The sequence below is a fragment of the Mytilus edulis genome, chromosome 13 (assembly GCF_963676685.1).
Source record: "Mytilus edulis chromosome 13, xbMytEdul2.2, whole genome shotgun sequence".
Taxonomy (NCBI): Eukaryota; Metazoa; Mollusca; class Bivalvia; order Mytilida; family Mytilidae; genus Mytilus; species Mytilus edulis.
The window spans coordinates 5,523,269-5,538,649 of record NC_092356.1 but is presented as its reverse complement, the minus strand read 5'-3'; the positions used below and the strand labels follow the sequence as shown (position 1 = coordinate 5,538,649).

The 15,381-nt window shown below is 37.7% G+C and overlaps 1 protein-coding gene across 2 annotated transcripts in view; it reads left to right on the top strand.

Annotated features, from left to right (window-relative positions):
- LOC139501630 (uncharacterized) overlaps positions 1–15,381 on the top strand; it is a 45,162-nt gene that overhangs the window by 15,378 nt on the left and 14,403 nt on the right. For both annotated transcript variants that reach the window (XM_071290760.1, XM_071290759.1), the window contains exon 2: positions 15,121–15,247. In XM_071290760.1, the coding sequence (XP_071146861.1) occupies positions 15,243–15,247 (5 nt within the window). In that variant the 5' untranslated portion in view covers positions 15,121–15,242. The remainder of the gene's footprint in view (positions 1–15,120; positions 15,248–15,381) is intronic.

Here is a 15,381-nt window from a genome sequence, read left to right as displayed (position 1 = left end):
GATACGAGTTGAAGATATGGATAAAAGCTATCAATCTAACCACCTGCGGTCAAGAACTTTGCCGTAGGGGGATGGCAGTAAAGCCACTGCTGCCACCACCCGTAATGGACAAAAATGAAAAATTTGGTATGGGGTTGTCAGCTTCTGGTGCACTTTCCCACCCGGGCATTTTCATGAATAAAAGGGTCTGGGACAAGCTTTCAATCCCACTAGGTGTGGGTAAAAACTTTGCCGTAGGGAACTGTACAGAAAGAGTGAAAAAATGAGCCCATACCCATTACTGTATAGGTACATCATACTTTGGATGGACAGTGACGTCTTCAGGTGCACTTTCCCACCCTGGAATTGATATATACGAGTTGAAGATATGGATAAAAGCTATCAATCTAACCACCTGCGGTCAAGAACTTTGCCGTAGGGGGATGGCAGTAAAGCCACTGCTGCCACCACCCGTAATGGACAAAAATGAAAAATTTGGTATGGGGTTGTCAGCTTCTGGTGCACTTTCCCACCCGGGCATTTTCATGAATAAAAGGGTCTGGGACAAGCTTTCAATCCCACTAGGTGTGGGTAAAAACTTTGCCGTAGGGAACTGTACAGAAAGAGTGAAAAAATGAGCCCATACCCATTACTGTATAGGTACATCATACTTTGGATGGACAGTGACGTCTTCAGGTGCACTTTCCCACCCTGGAATTGATACGAGTTGAAGATATGGATAAAAGCTATCAATCTAACCACCTGCGGTCAAGAACTTTGCCGTAGGGGGATGGCAGTAAAGCCACTGCTGCCACCACCCGTAATGGACAAAAATGAAAAATTTGGTATGGGGTTGTCAGCTTCTGGTGCACTTTCCCACCCGGGCATTTTCATGAATAAAAGGGTCTGGGACAAGCTTTCAATCCCACTAGGTGTGGGTAAAAACTTTGCCGTAGGGAACTGTACAGAAAGAGTGAAAAAATGAGCCCATACCCATTACTGTATAGGTACATCATACTTTGGATGGACAGTGACGTCTTCAGGTGCACTTTCCCACCCTGGAATTGATACGAGTTGAAGATATGGATAAAAGCTATCAATCTAACCACCTGCGGTCAAGAACTTTGCCGTAGGGGGATGGCAGTAAAGCCACTGCTGCCACCACCCGTAATGGACAAAAATGAAAAATTTGGTATGGGGTTGTCAGCTTCTGGTGCACTTTCCCACCCGGGCATTTTCATGAATAAAAGGGTCTGGGACAAGCTTTCAATCCCACTAGGTGTGGGTAAAAACTTTGCCGTAGGGAACTGTACAGAAAGAGTGAAAAAATGAGCCCATACCCATTACTGTATAGGTACATCATACTTTGGATGGACAGTGACGTCTTCAGGTGCACTTTCCCACCCTGGAATTGATACGAGTTGAAGATATGGATAAAAGCTATCAATCTAACCACCTGCGGTCAAGAACTTTGCCGTAGGGGGATGGCAGTAAAGCCACTGCTGCCACCACCCGTAATGGACAAAATGAAAAATTTGGTATGGGGTTGTCAGCTTCTGGTGCACTTTCCCACCCGGGCATTTTCATGAATAAAAGGGTCTGGGACAAGCTTTCAATCCCACTAGGTGTGGGTAAAAACTTTGCCGTAGGGAACTGTACAGAAAGAGTGAAAAAATGAGCCCATACCCATTACTGTATAGGTACATCATACTTTGGATGGACAGTGACGTCTTCAGGTGCACTTTCCCACCCTGGAATTGATACGAGTTGAAGATATGGATAAAAGCTATCAATCTAACCACCTGCGGTCAAGAACTTTGCCGTAGGGGGATGGCAGTAAAGCCACTGCTGCCACCACCCGTAATGGACAAAAATGAAAAATTTGGTATGGGGTTGTCAGCTTCTGGTGCACTTTCCCACCTGGGCATTTTCATGAATAAAAGGGTCTGGGACAAGCTTTCAATCCCACTAGGTGTGGGTAAAAACTTTGCCGTAGGGAACTGTACAGAAAGAGTGAAAAAATGAGCCCATACCCATTACTGTATAGGTACATCATACTTTGGATGGACAGTGACGTCTTCAGGTGCACTTTCCCACCCTGGAATTGATACGAGTTGAAGATATGGATAAAAGCTATCAATCTAACCACCTGCGGTCAAGAACTTTGCCGTAGGGGGATGGCAGTAAAGCCACTGCTGCCACCACCCGTAATGGACAAAAATGAAAAATTTGGTATGGGGTTGTCAGCTTCTGGTGCACTTTCCCACCCGGGCATTTTCATGAATAAAAGGGTCTGGGACAAGCTTTCAATCCCACTAGGTGTGGGTAAAAACTTTGCCGTAGGGAACTGTACAGAAAGAGTGAAAAAATGAGCCCATACCCATTACTGTATAGGTACATCATACTTTGGATGGACAGTGACGTCTTCAGGTGCACTTTCCCACCCTGGAATTGATACGAGTTGAAGATATGGATAAAAGCTATCAATCTAACCACCTGCGGTCAAGAACTTTGCCGTAGGGGGATGGCAGTAAAGCCACTGCTGCCACCACCCGTAATGGACAAAAATGAAAAATTTGGTATGGGGTTGTCAGCTTCTGGTGCACTTTCCCACCCGGGCATTTTCATGAATAAAAGGGTCTGGGACAAGCTTTCAATCCCACTAGGTGTGGGTAAAAACTTTGCCGTAGGGAACTGTACAGAAAGAGTGAAAAAATGAGCCCATACCCATTACTGTATAGGTACATCATACTTTGGATGGACAGTGACGTCTTCAGGTGCACTTTCCCACCCTGGAATTGATACGAGTTGAAGATATGGATAAAAGCTATCAATCTAACCACCTGCGGTCAAGAACTTTGCCGTAGGGGGATGGCAGTAAAGCCACTGCTGCCACCACCCGTAATGGACAAAAATGAAAAATTTGGTATGGGGTTGTCAGCTTCTGGTGCACTTTCCCACCCGGGCATTTTCATGAATAAAAGGGTCTGGGACAAGCTTTCAATCCCACTAGGTGTGGGTAAAAACTTTGCCGTAGGGAACTGTACAGAAAGAGTGAAAAAATGAGCCCATACCCATTACTGTATAGGTACATCATACTTTGGATGGACAGTGACGTCTTCAGGTGCACTTTCCCACCCTGGAATTGATACGAGTTGAAGATATGGATAAAAGCTATCAATCTAACCACCTGCGGTCAAGAACTTTGCCGTAGGGGGATGGCAGTAAAGCCACTGCTGCCACCACCCGTAATGGACAAAAATGAAAATGATATTAGGAAAATTGATAGATCAGGAAGATTTAGCCAACGACTTGTACCCATCTATCTGAATTTTTACGATTTTCATTTGAAAAGTAACACATCAAGCCCTCCGTACATATCGGAGATGGTATTTTCTGGGAAATCCTTTTGATAGCATCAATTTATAGACGAAATAGGCAACAATGGTTATGTATAGTGAAAGACCAGGAGGTCTCACTCCAGCGGTCTCTGTTAGATTTTCGCTATGTACTTAAAATATCAAACTAGCACTTTGAGTCCTCCAGAAATAAAGAAGAAAAAGTGTATAAAAATTCATTTTTATATCATTTATATCTATATATCAACTAACTCTACATATAAGTTTAGGAAGATTGAGAGATCCGGAAGATCAAGAATTATTATTTAGCCAATCAAGAATATATTTACGTTTGGCTTTCCATAACTTTTCAAATCATATTTTCTAGTCTACTAGAGCGACGTTGCTGTTTTTTTACTTTTTGTCAAAATATCATCTTTTAAATGAACATCTCAGATTATTTTTTTGTTAATAAAAATATTCATGTCATACATTGTAAAAACGAATATCCGATGTATGTAATGATTTATATTTGAGGGCGAAGATATACGATAACGTCAGTTTGTCGGCAAAAAGGAGATCCTACATCTCTTAATTTGAATTCTTTTTAACTATTACTATCATGCCATTTTAAAATTGACTAACGTTTACTCATTTTTTGTGCTTAATCAACCTTTAATTTATTGATGATTCAGTGTAAATCATTTCACTAATGACATACTATCAATGAATTGTTTTTTCGATCTATGTGAATAGAGGCATCAACCTTTTTATTTACTGTGGATTCACTTATATTCTTGGGTACCAATTTTCGTGGATTAAGGAAAACTTATATGTTCGTTGATTTTTAATTTCGTGGTTTTCGCTCAAGATTGCATACAAGCCGATAGGAAATCTGGCATTCGTTGAACATTTAATTTCGTTCACCTTTAACTACGAAGTCCACGAAAATTGGTATCCAACGAATAATAATGAATCCACAGTTCTTTCATTTTAATGGTGTTATAAGACGCAGCCCTTACAGAAAGTGTACACGAAGCTCATAACAACATACCCAATTTCTCATTTTGGTCCATTACAGGTGGTGGCAGCAGTCGCTTTACTCCCATCCCCCTACGGCAAAGTTCTTGATCGCAGGTGGTTAGATTGAAAGCTATTATCCATATCTTCAACTCGTATCAATCCCTGGGTGAGAAAGTGCACCTGAAGATTTCACTGGCCATCCAAAGTCTGAGGTACCTATACAGTTATGGGTATGGGCTCATTTTTCAGTCTTTCTGTACAGTTCCCTACGGCAAAGTTTTTTCCCACACCTAGTGGGATTGAAAGCTTGTCCAAGACCCTTTTATTCATGAAAATGCCCAGGTGGGAAAGTGCACCGGAAGCTGACAACAACATACTCAATTTTTCATTTTGGTCCATTCTGGGTGGTGGCAGCAGTCGCTTTACTCCCATCCCCCTACGGCAAAGTTCTTGACCGCAGGTGGTTAGATTGTAAGCTATTATCCATATCTTCAACTCGTATCAATCCCTGGGTGAGAAAGTGCACCTGAAGATTTCACTGGCCATCCAAAGTATGAGGTACCTATACAGTTATGGGTATGGGCTCATTTTTCAGTCTTTCTGTACAGTTCCCTACGGCAAAGTTTTTTCCCACACCTAGTGGGATTGAAAGCTTGTCCAAGACCCTTTTATTCATGAAAATGCCCAGGTGGGAAAGTGCACCGGAACCTGACAACAACATACTCAATTTCTCATTTTGGTCCATTCTGGGTGGTGGCAGCAGTCGCTTTACTCCCATCCCCCTACGGCAAAGTTCTTGACCGCAGGTGGTTAGATTGAAAGCTATTATCCATATCTTCAACTCGTATCAATCCCTGGGTGGGAAAGTGCACCTGCAGTTTTCACTGGCCATACAAAGTCTGAGGTACCTATACAGTTATGGGTATAGGCTCATTTTTCAGTCTTTCTGTACAGTTCCCTACGGCAAAGTTTTTTCCCACACCTAGTGGGATTGAAAGCTTGTCCCAGACCCTTTTATTCATGAAAATGCCCAGGTGGGAAAGTTTACCGGAAGCTGACAACAACATACTCAATTTCTCATTTTGGTCCATTCTGGGTGGTGGCAGCAGTCGCTTTACTCCCACCCCCCTACGGCAAAGTTCTTGACCGCAGGTGGTTAGATTGAAAGCTATTATCCATATCTTCAACTCGTATCAATCCCTGGGTGGGAAAGTGCACCTGAAGATTTCACTGGCCATCCAAAGTCTGAGGTACCTATACAGTTATGGGTATGGGCTCATTTTTCAGTCTTTCTGTACAGTTCCCTACGGCAAAGTTTTCCCCCACACCTAGTGGGATTGAAAGCTTGTCCAAGACCCTTTTATTCATGAAAATGCCCATGTGGATAAGTGCACCGGAAGCTGACAACAACATACTCAATTTCTCATTTTGGTCCATTCTGGGTGGTGGCAGCAGTCGCTTTACTCCCATCCCCCTACGGCAAAGTTCTTGACCGCAGGTGGTTAGATTGTAAGCTATTATCCATACATTGTATCTTCAACTCGTATCAATCCCTGGGTGAGAAAGTGCACCTGAAGATTTCACTGGCCATCCAAAGTCTGAGGTACCTATACAGTTATGGGTATGGGCTCATTTTTCAGTCTTTCTGTACAGTTCCCTACGGCAAAGTTTTTTCCCACACCTAGTGGGATTGAAAGCTTGTCCCAGACCCTTTTATTCATGAAAATGCCCAGGTGGGAAAGTTTACCGGAAGCTGACAACAACATACTCAATTTCTCATTTTGGTCCATTCTGGGTGGTGGCAGCAGTCGCTTTACTCCCACCCCCCTACGGCAAAGTTCTTGACCGCAGGTGGTTAGATTGAAAGCTATTATCCATATCTTCAACTCGTATCAATCCCTGGGTGGGAAAGTGCACCTGAAGATTTCACTGGCCATCCAAAGTCTGAGGTACCTATACAGTTATGGGTATGGGCTCATTTTTCAGTCTTTCTGTACAGTTCCCTGCGGCAAAGTTTTTTCCCACACGTAGCGATGTTGTTTTTTTTTCGTGTCCAACGTACATTCTTTCGGTAAGCCTCGCAAGCTCCATACGGTAAAGTTTGCCACCGGATAGGGATCAAATGAAAGGTAATAAATCAGAGCAGGGCCCACTGAAATGAGTTTTTGGGGGTTAAAACCTTTTGTGAATTGAATCCTACCAACTTTTCTCAATAACATCCAAATATTAAAGAAAAATTCCTTGGCTCTAACTCAAAATATGGACAATTTTATGTTAAGGAGGTCCGGAAATCCTTTGAAAGCTTCCGATGTGCTATTTTTTAACCTTTTCTAATTAATCGGACCAAATCACTACTTTTGAATTAGTAATACTTTAAAATTGATGACCCAATTTTTTTTACAGTATGCTTTAACCCCCCTTACTTGCTATTTGAGGCATAGAACATGAAGAAATACATTTGGAAGGGTATAAAAAAATGGCAAGTAACACACTGTCCACACTAAGGACTATATTCGTGGACAACGAAAAATCAAAAGACGATAACTGTGTATCGTACTCGGACCATTTGAGGCGGCCGAATGTATAGAAAGCCAGTATATAGTAAATTCTTTCGAACATAAGATATTTTTTATTTCGTTTATTTGAAAGCTTATACATTGTACACAGGAACGAGTCTAAGTCAACTCACATTAAATAGTTATTCTATGCTACGCCTACAACAGTAAAGACCGTAATGTTATCTGATCTGTAGGTTTGTTTGTCCGTTCGTTTTTCCGTGTATCCATCTATTTATACTGTATTAGACTGAATTTTAGACGACATTGTTAGACTGAATCTAAGACGACATTGTAGTTAGATCAAGTTGAAACTACGTACACATGTTTATTAAAATATGTTCTTTTTAAAATTATTTACGGTTCTCTGAATATGGAAAATAATTGTGCGAGCAAATTATCATAGACAAACACTGTTGTTTTTTTTTCTAATTCAATTCGTTTACTTTTTATTCTCATTTCGTATCCGTAAATTACTAAATAACTATTATGTGATGGGGGATATACGATCCGTTTTTAATAGTTTATTTGCAAACCTTGATTTTTGTTTACCATCTAGGTTAATAGTTTGGAAAACCGAGAAAACGTAAAGAAAACCTCAAAATATAGTATATGCCCTTCTCTATAGAGTAAAATACGTAGAGGAGCGCACGTTCCATTCTATAAATACATATATAATAACATAAAGTATGTGTTTATGTAGGGGAATAAAAATCGTGCTAAAAAAGATTGTTCCTTTGCTTTTTGTGTATTTTTCGCTGTGCATTTTCTGATTAAAGATATCCTATCTCCTTTGTTGTTCTATTGTATTACGATATTTTGAGGTTTTACGATTTTCTGGGACGTTCTCCCTTTACTAATTTATATTGATGCAGACATTTAGCAAGCAAACTAGTCAGTACGTTAGGCTACAGACAACATTGATGTTGTAGTGTCCCTTCTGACTTGATATGGTGGATATCTCTAGTTATTTAAAGGTTAAAAAACAATATAAACCGTATTGGTAGCCATATTTTATTTTTAACGGAACGTTGTTTCATTATGTCGTTTTGTGGTTTTCTCATATACCACATTATGATTCTTTGACAAGTTGATTCTCATTGTGTTCTTCAGTGGTCGCTAGAATTGGTCGCTAGCTTGATTGGTCGCTAGGATTGGTCGCTAGCTTGAGTCTGGTCTGATCAGTGGCTGTGTGCATGGTGTGTGTATTAATTAATTAACCGTAAAATGAATAAAAAATAGTATATAAACTCTAATTATACTTGAATAATTTTCTTTTATTCAATTTACATAAATCTGGGTTTAGTTGTCTTTTATTAAAACTTTTGGTTTCTGATGCTTTATCATTTCATAATCGATTTGGCCTTTCACTTTTTCCAACTGAATTCGTTTTTGATGAAACCCCGTGTTTATTAGCAATGTTTTCGTTATGGTACGCACACACGCCCGTGCGTTCGATGGACGCTTCCTAAAGACACTGGCTGAGTCTTGTTATCATTATAACTTTCCCTCAGCTTTCCAAAATAAGCCGAAAACATGCTTCTATTCAATATTTTAACCGGACATTCACTTTCCTTTTAATTCGATGTATGTTATGAAAAATCCCGAGCAATGCGAAAAAAATATGACTTCATGACACACGCTAATTGGATAAACACCGAGAAGATCGAAATATTTACAAAAACACGTGTACCTATTGAGCAACGGAAAACTCAAACAGGGCATTTCAGCTACTTGATGCAGGGATCTATTTTTAGAACGACAGGAAATTTCCAATTATAAATATTATAAAAAATAGTTTACGCGACGACTGTAAACAGATAAGGGTAAATAACACAAACGGGAGCCAATAAAAGGGTTGAGAACTCATGGTTTTGGCATATAATTGGGTTTTCCGTTGAATTAATTGGGTTGTTGAACCCTTCAATGGACAATTGCATTGCGTTTTCTTTTATTTGTAATGCGTGATCACGCAAATACGCAGCTTATCTGGAGCTCTGAATTTAATTTAACTTTTGGAACTATAAAAATATTATAACGTTGGAGAAATCTATTTGACAACAATAGAGAATACTTTATCCTCAAACATCAGACACATAGGTGTACAAAAACAAAATTTAAAACATAAGTAAATGAACGACCTTTAAACACCTAGAGCACAACAACAAAAAAAAACGTATCGGGTCGTCTCTGCTAGGGGTAGTTGAAAACTTAGCAACCTAGTATGTAAGTATAAACAACATACTAGATTGATGTACAAACATGTAAAAAGCAAACTCCGCACCAACATATTTTTCGTATTTCACAAAATATTTAACACTGTGCAAGGTGCAACACCACTACCTAGCATGTTTCTTATTACATAAACGTTTATTTACTTGTTTATCTATAATTGATAAATATTTAAATGTGTCTCAACACCTTTGATCTCGCCCTTCTATGAAGATTTAAATCAAAAACAGAATAATTCATTTCGTTCTTTGTCATGTACCTTTTATTGAACGCTTCTTACGATCTATGTATAGGTTTATTCCAAATCAAACTTTGACTACAATGTACATAATATAACAGCCGATTTCAATGAGTGTGTGGCTTAATGTAAAATTTTTAGTTAGCTTGCTTGGTAGCTGAACCGTGAAGTCATTGTTTGTAAGGTATAATGCCCTCCTTTCGAAGTAGTCTAGTCCTACAGACAGATATATTTGTTTTTCTGTCGGACTAGTCTACTCTACAGGAGGGTAGTTTACCTATAAATCTAACAATGACATCACGGTTCAGCTAACAAGCAAGCTAACTTAAGATATTACCTTTAGCTACACACTCATTGAAATCGGCTGTAATATTTCATCAAAGTTGTCTTCACACGACCATGGACGGGTATTTGTTCGGCAGATTTTTTATTCTTATTTTGCAAAGTTACTCCAGATTTTACACCAGATATATTTGATCGTGATACTTAAGGAAGTCCATGTAAACATGTAATCCTGTCAGAATTTTTGTCAGATGTTCGGACTCCTTGTTTTGTCTTCCTACGATACAGGGTAAAATATTTGGCCCCATATCACTCATTTTTCTGTTCATAGAAGACTCCAATAGCTCTTAATAAGTAGATATAGGAAAATGTGGTGTGGGTGTCAATGAGACAACTCTCCATCCAAATAACAGTTTAAAAAATTAAACCATTATAGGTCAATGTACGGCCTTCAACACGGAGCCTAGTCTCACACCGAACAACAAGCTATAAAGGGCCCCAAAATTACTAGTGTAAAACCATTGAAACGGGAAAACCAACGGTCTAGTCTATATAAAAAAGGTCTTAATCAAATTTTAAGCTAATTTAAGAAAAAGAAAATTCTCACACTAAATTCGAGACCAATATTATATATTTCAATGCTAAATATATGGTAGAAGTCCGAATCATCTTTTTCCCGCCATTTTTTTAAATCAAATATCTCAAAAAGGAGTTCAACAACCTAGCAATATTTTTAGCTGATTTTTGTTCTTTAAGGTCAAGTAACAGTAAATAAACACCGTCTAGCGGATTACGCGAAATCTTGCGACGTTTTGTACGAATTACGTCCCTTTGACTAGATTTTGCAATGTTAAAATTGCACCTGGCGACTTTTCGATGGGACGTTAACGGTAAATTTGACGGAAAATATATTACTTCTTGGAGAATGAACTTGTTTTTCTACAATTTAAAATTTTAAATTAATATGAAAACAGTCATGAAGACGATCTTCAAAATGAAAATAAGGTGTTTGACTAGCGTCAGGGACGTAGGGTGGTAGAGTTTGTATATCTGACGACCATTTGAAACAAGTGTGAAAACTGTTGCTCACTACTATTTCTACATAATTGTGATGAGAAAAAAACAGTGTGGTCTTGGATTGATTGATTGATTGTTGGTTGCTTAACGTCCAGTGGCAAATATATTTTTATGCATATTCAGGACGAGTGTGGTCTCGGAAGTATTCTATATATATGTAGTATGTCAAAACTGTCCTTACAAAAACCCTATATTCACTGGGAAAAGACATCGTCTAGCAGAAAATAAGCAGAAGGGGATGCAAGTTTGGGACATTAATACTAAAAGTTAAAACTTAGTATTGTACGGTAAGACTATATATCCCATATTTTGAAAATTATCACACCAGTCGGAACAAGTAAAATTATTTTCAAATTACAGAAAAGGAAATGAACCACATAAACTAATACTCAATATTGGTCATAAATTCGCCGCTGCTGTCAGTCAGTCATAGATGGCAATAAACTATAATACACTTAAATTAATTAACCTTGTTCACGGTTGGAACAACAGTTTAATATTCATAAACAGTTTTTAGACTATAACAAATTAAAAATACACAAAAATGATGTTTCACGATCATTAATCCATCGCTACATTTTGTATTCTAACGTTGTTTTTTGTTTGTTTTGTAATGGTGTTTTCTTTCACGTCCGCAATTTCGATGTTAAAAATAGAACACAAATCTTTAAATAGATACATGTACTGCTAGTAGTCTGTTGTTATTTATGTATTATTGTCATTTTGTTTATTTTCTTTGGTTACATCTTCTGACATCAGACTCGGACTTCTCTTGAACTGAATTTTAATGTGCGTATTGTTATGCGTTTACTTTTCTACATTGGTTAGAGGTATAGGGGGAGGGTTGAGATCTCACAAACATGTTTAACCCCGCCGCATTTTTGCGCCTGTCCCAAGTCAGGAGCCTCTGGCCTTTGTTAGTCTTGTATTATTTTAATTTTAGTTTCTTGTGTACAATTTGGAAATTAGTATGGCGTTCATTATCACTGAACTAGTATATATATTTGTTTAGGGGCCAGCTGAAGGACGCCTCCGGGTGCGGGAATTTCTCGCTACATTGAAGACCTGTTGGTGACCTTCTGCTGTTGTTTTTTATTTGGTCGGGTTGTTGTCTCTTTGACACATTCCCCATTTCCATTCTCAATTTTATGTATATAAATAGTATATGATTTGAAGATTTATACATGGCTTAGTATCCTATTAGTATTGATTCGTATGGTTGTCTCCTTAAAGGAAATATATTGGTAAAAATTAACCGAATAAAAAAAGATGTACCCTAGCTGAAAGTAGCATCTCAAATATGAAATAGAACTGTTCTTAATTCTATTTCACTCATAAAACTTGAAGTTCGAGAACGATATTATATCGGTCATCTCTATCTCATACAACTACTATTTATATACCTTGTACCTACAGAAAAATATGCACAGTGTCACAGACTTTCAGTACCTAAAGTAAAATGTAAATGCCGTAAGTAGTCAGTACTTCAATAAGACAGCAACCAGACAACAACACAAGGCCAAAAGAAAATTAAAAAGGAAAAGACATCTTATGATATGCATTTGTAAGGGGGAAGGGGGTGGCAGGGGTCCTGATCCCGAAATCCCAGACTTTAAAACATGAAATCCCGAGGTCCCGAATTTATAGAAATTTAAATCACGCCATCCCAAAATTCGAAAAAAGAATAGCCGGACCCAGAAAGGACCAATCCCGAAATCCCGTGCTTAAAAACACCCGATCCCGGAGTCCCGTTAAAGGTCCCCCTCATTTGTGTAGATGGACTAAATAAGAAAACACAATATTTCCAGTCATGTCTCAGCCTGTGTGCGATTGTTTTTTTTCTTCGTTTTTTTTTTTTTTTTTTTTGGGGGGGGGGGGGTATTTTTGTAGGCATATTAAACATAAATATGTACATATGTGTTTATGTCATATCTAAACCTCCGTATGTTTGGTTTCCTTGGAAATGTTTTTACACGATGTATTTTCTGGAAAATACACTGTACTACAAAGACCGTGCAATGTCTTGAGAGAAAGCGAAATTCAGAGAGAGAAGCACATTAATTTATTGTCACATATAATTAGATCTCAAAGGGAGTTGCAGAATAACGGATACTGGCGAATTGAACAAAAAAAGTTTGCAAAATTATAAAAAATAACAACGGGAAATAAAATAATTATTTAATACAATAGTGTAGACCATGTACAGAATTAAGAAATCATGTAACGATAGGAACATTTTACAAAATCGTTAATTGAAGATTTTACAGAATAAGTGTTAAATTTAAAGATAAAGAACATTTTTGTCCACACTTATAATGGACCCTTTTGCGGAATAACTATAAAGGGAGAAGGACGGACGGAAGGACAGACGGAATGGAATGACGGGCGGTCAGACAAACAGGGGTAGTTGAGGGGGGGGGATAAAAAAATATAGCTTCAATTACATCTTTTATTGCGTCAACTTGTAGACAGTCACTTCGATGATTTCTATTTTTAAGTTTTTAAAAATTTGCGTTAATGTACTTAAAATGTATTTTTGTCTGAACTAGTAATTGTTTTAGATATGTATATTGATAATGAACATACATGTATCATATTTTTTACAACGTATAATTTCTTTTTAAAATGTTCCATAAAAGAGGGTCTAATTGGGGTTTACGGGATACAGAATAATGGGCAAACATTGCAGAATAAAATGCAAAAAAGAAAAAGAGTGTTATGGGGTGCTAACAATCTAATTAAAAACCGATCTCTCATCGCTCTTGTTTCTGATATGTCGCGTGGGAGATCTAACGACACCGGCTTTGAGGTCACATGTGAGTGAACTAAAAGTTATGAATTTATAAAGATATGCAAATGAGTTGACGACCTATTAATAAGCCAATCAAAAAAGTTTATGAATTATTTTGACTGACGATTTCGTCGTAAATAAAATGAGTTACATCCCTTTGCCTTACGTTAAACTTCCAAGATCGTGGAAGACTCAATTTCATTGGTCGAAAAAGACACACCTACGAGGTCACTCACATGTGACCTCAAAGCGGGTTTCGTTAGATCTCCCACGCGACATATCAGAAACAGGAGCGATGAGAGATCGGTTTTTAATTAGATTGGGGTGCTAAAATATAAAGAATAAAGAATATTGGTAATACTAATAAAAATTAATGATAATTATCCAGACTCTTATGATAAAAAGAATCTATTAATACGAAACACATAATCATCGTGTATAATCAACACGAAGAACGTTGGAAATTATAAGCATGATGAACTTGACGTTATGTAATAAAAATTACGACGTCACGAATTTTGATGGGTTTTTTTGCCAAAATGTTGGGTTTGCGTCGCTTCTACAGGGAAAACGAAGTCGGTGACCATATTTTTTTTTAATATCATCTAATTCGTAAGACATAAAGGGAGAACATATCAATTTAAAAAAATAATCTATGGAGCGGTTCACGTGATTTATACCGGAAACCGAAAATTGTAGAAGAAAACTATAGATTTCCCCTATATATTCAATGTAATTTAGTATCCTCTCGGACCATTTTAAAATGGATTTTTCTTGAAAACGAAGTCGGTGACATATACTTTTTTTTACATTTTCTGATGTATATTTTCAATATCTAATTGAGTTCTAGATTTTAAAAAAATCTATGGACTAGTTTCACCTAACTACGTCCACTTGTATTTTGTCCATCTGATGAGTTAAGCCTTTTTCAACTTATTTTTATAGTTCGTTCTTATGTCGTACTGTTATACCACTGTCCCAGGTTAGGGGGAGGGTTGGGATCCCGCTAACATGTTTAACCACGCCACATTAGTTATGTATGTGCCTGTCCCAAGTCAGGAGCCTGTAATTCTGTGCTTGTCGTTTGTTTATGTGTTACATATGTGTTTTTCGTTCATTTTTTTACATAAATAAGGCCGTTAGTTTTCTCGTTTAAATTGTTTTACATTGTCTTATCGGGGCCTATTATAGCTGATTATGTGGTATGGACTTTGCTTATTGTTGAAGGCCGTACGGTGACCTATAGTTGTTAATGTCTGTGTCATTTTGGTCTTTTGTGGATAGTTGTCTCATTGTCAATCATACCACATCTTTTTTATATACACCCTTAATCAAATCTTTTCATTTAAAAAATCCTGTCTGGCGTTATTGGTATATGAATATGACCACCTGTGCTCTCAGTCATACAACAGTAAACAGTCCTCTGGGAACAATTTGAAAGTTTGTGCTCGAAACACCAAATCCAGTATTTTGATTGGTCGAATTCTGAGTCAGAACAAGACGCTTTGCAGAATGGAACATTTAACTCGGGTTTGAAAACAACATTTGTGATTTTATTGATTCATTTGATGAAATATTAACATGAACATTTTAAACACATTTCAGCGGATGAGCTTGATTCTATTGTTAAAACAGTTGCTGAATCGGGAAAATGCAGCTGCCAAAATTGTACAAGTACGGACGGATACAATATATCAATCGCACTTGTTCCGTCGTTAAAGCCTTCTATGACGTGAGTATTGAAAATGAAGCAGTATAGGAATTTAGTTGATACCATAACTTGTTCTCATTCAACCTTAATTTATGAATAAAAGTATTAAATACGGATTTCGACAAATTCTATCTGATTAATATTCAGACCTATCG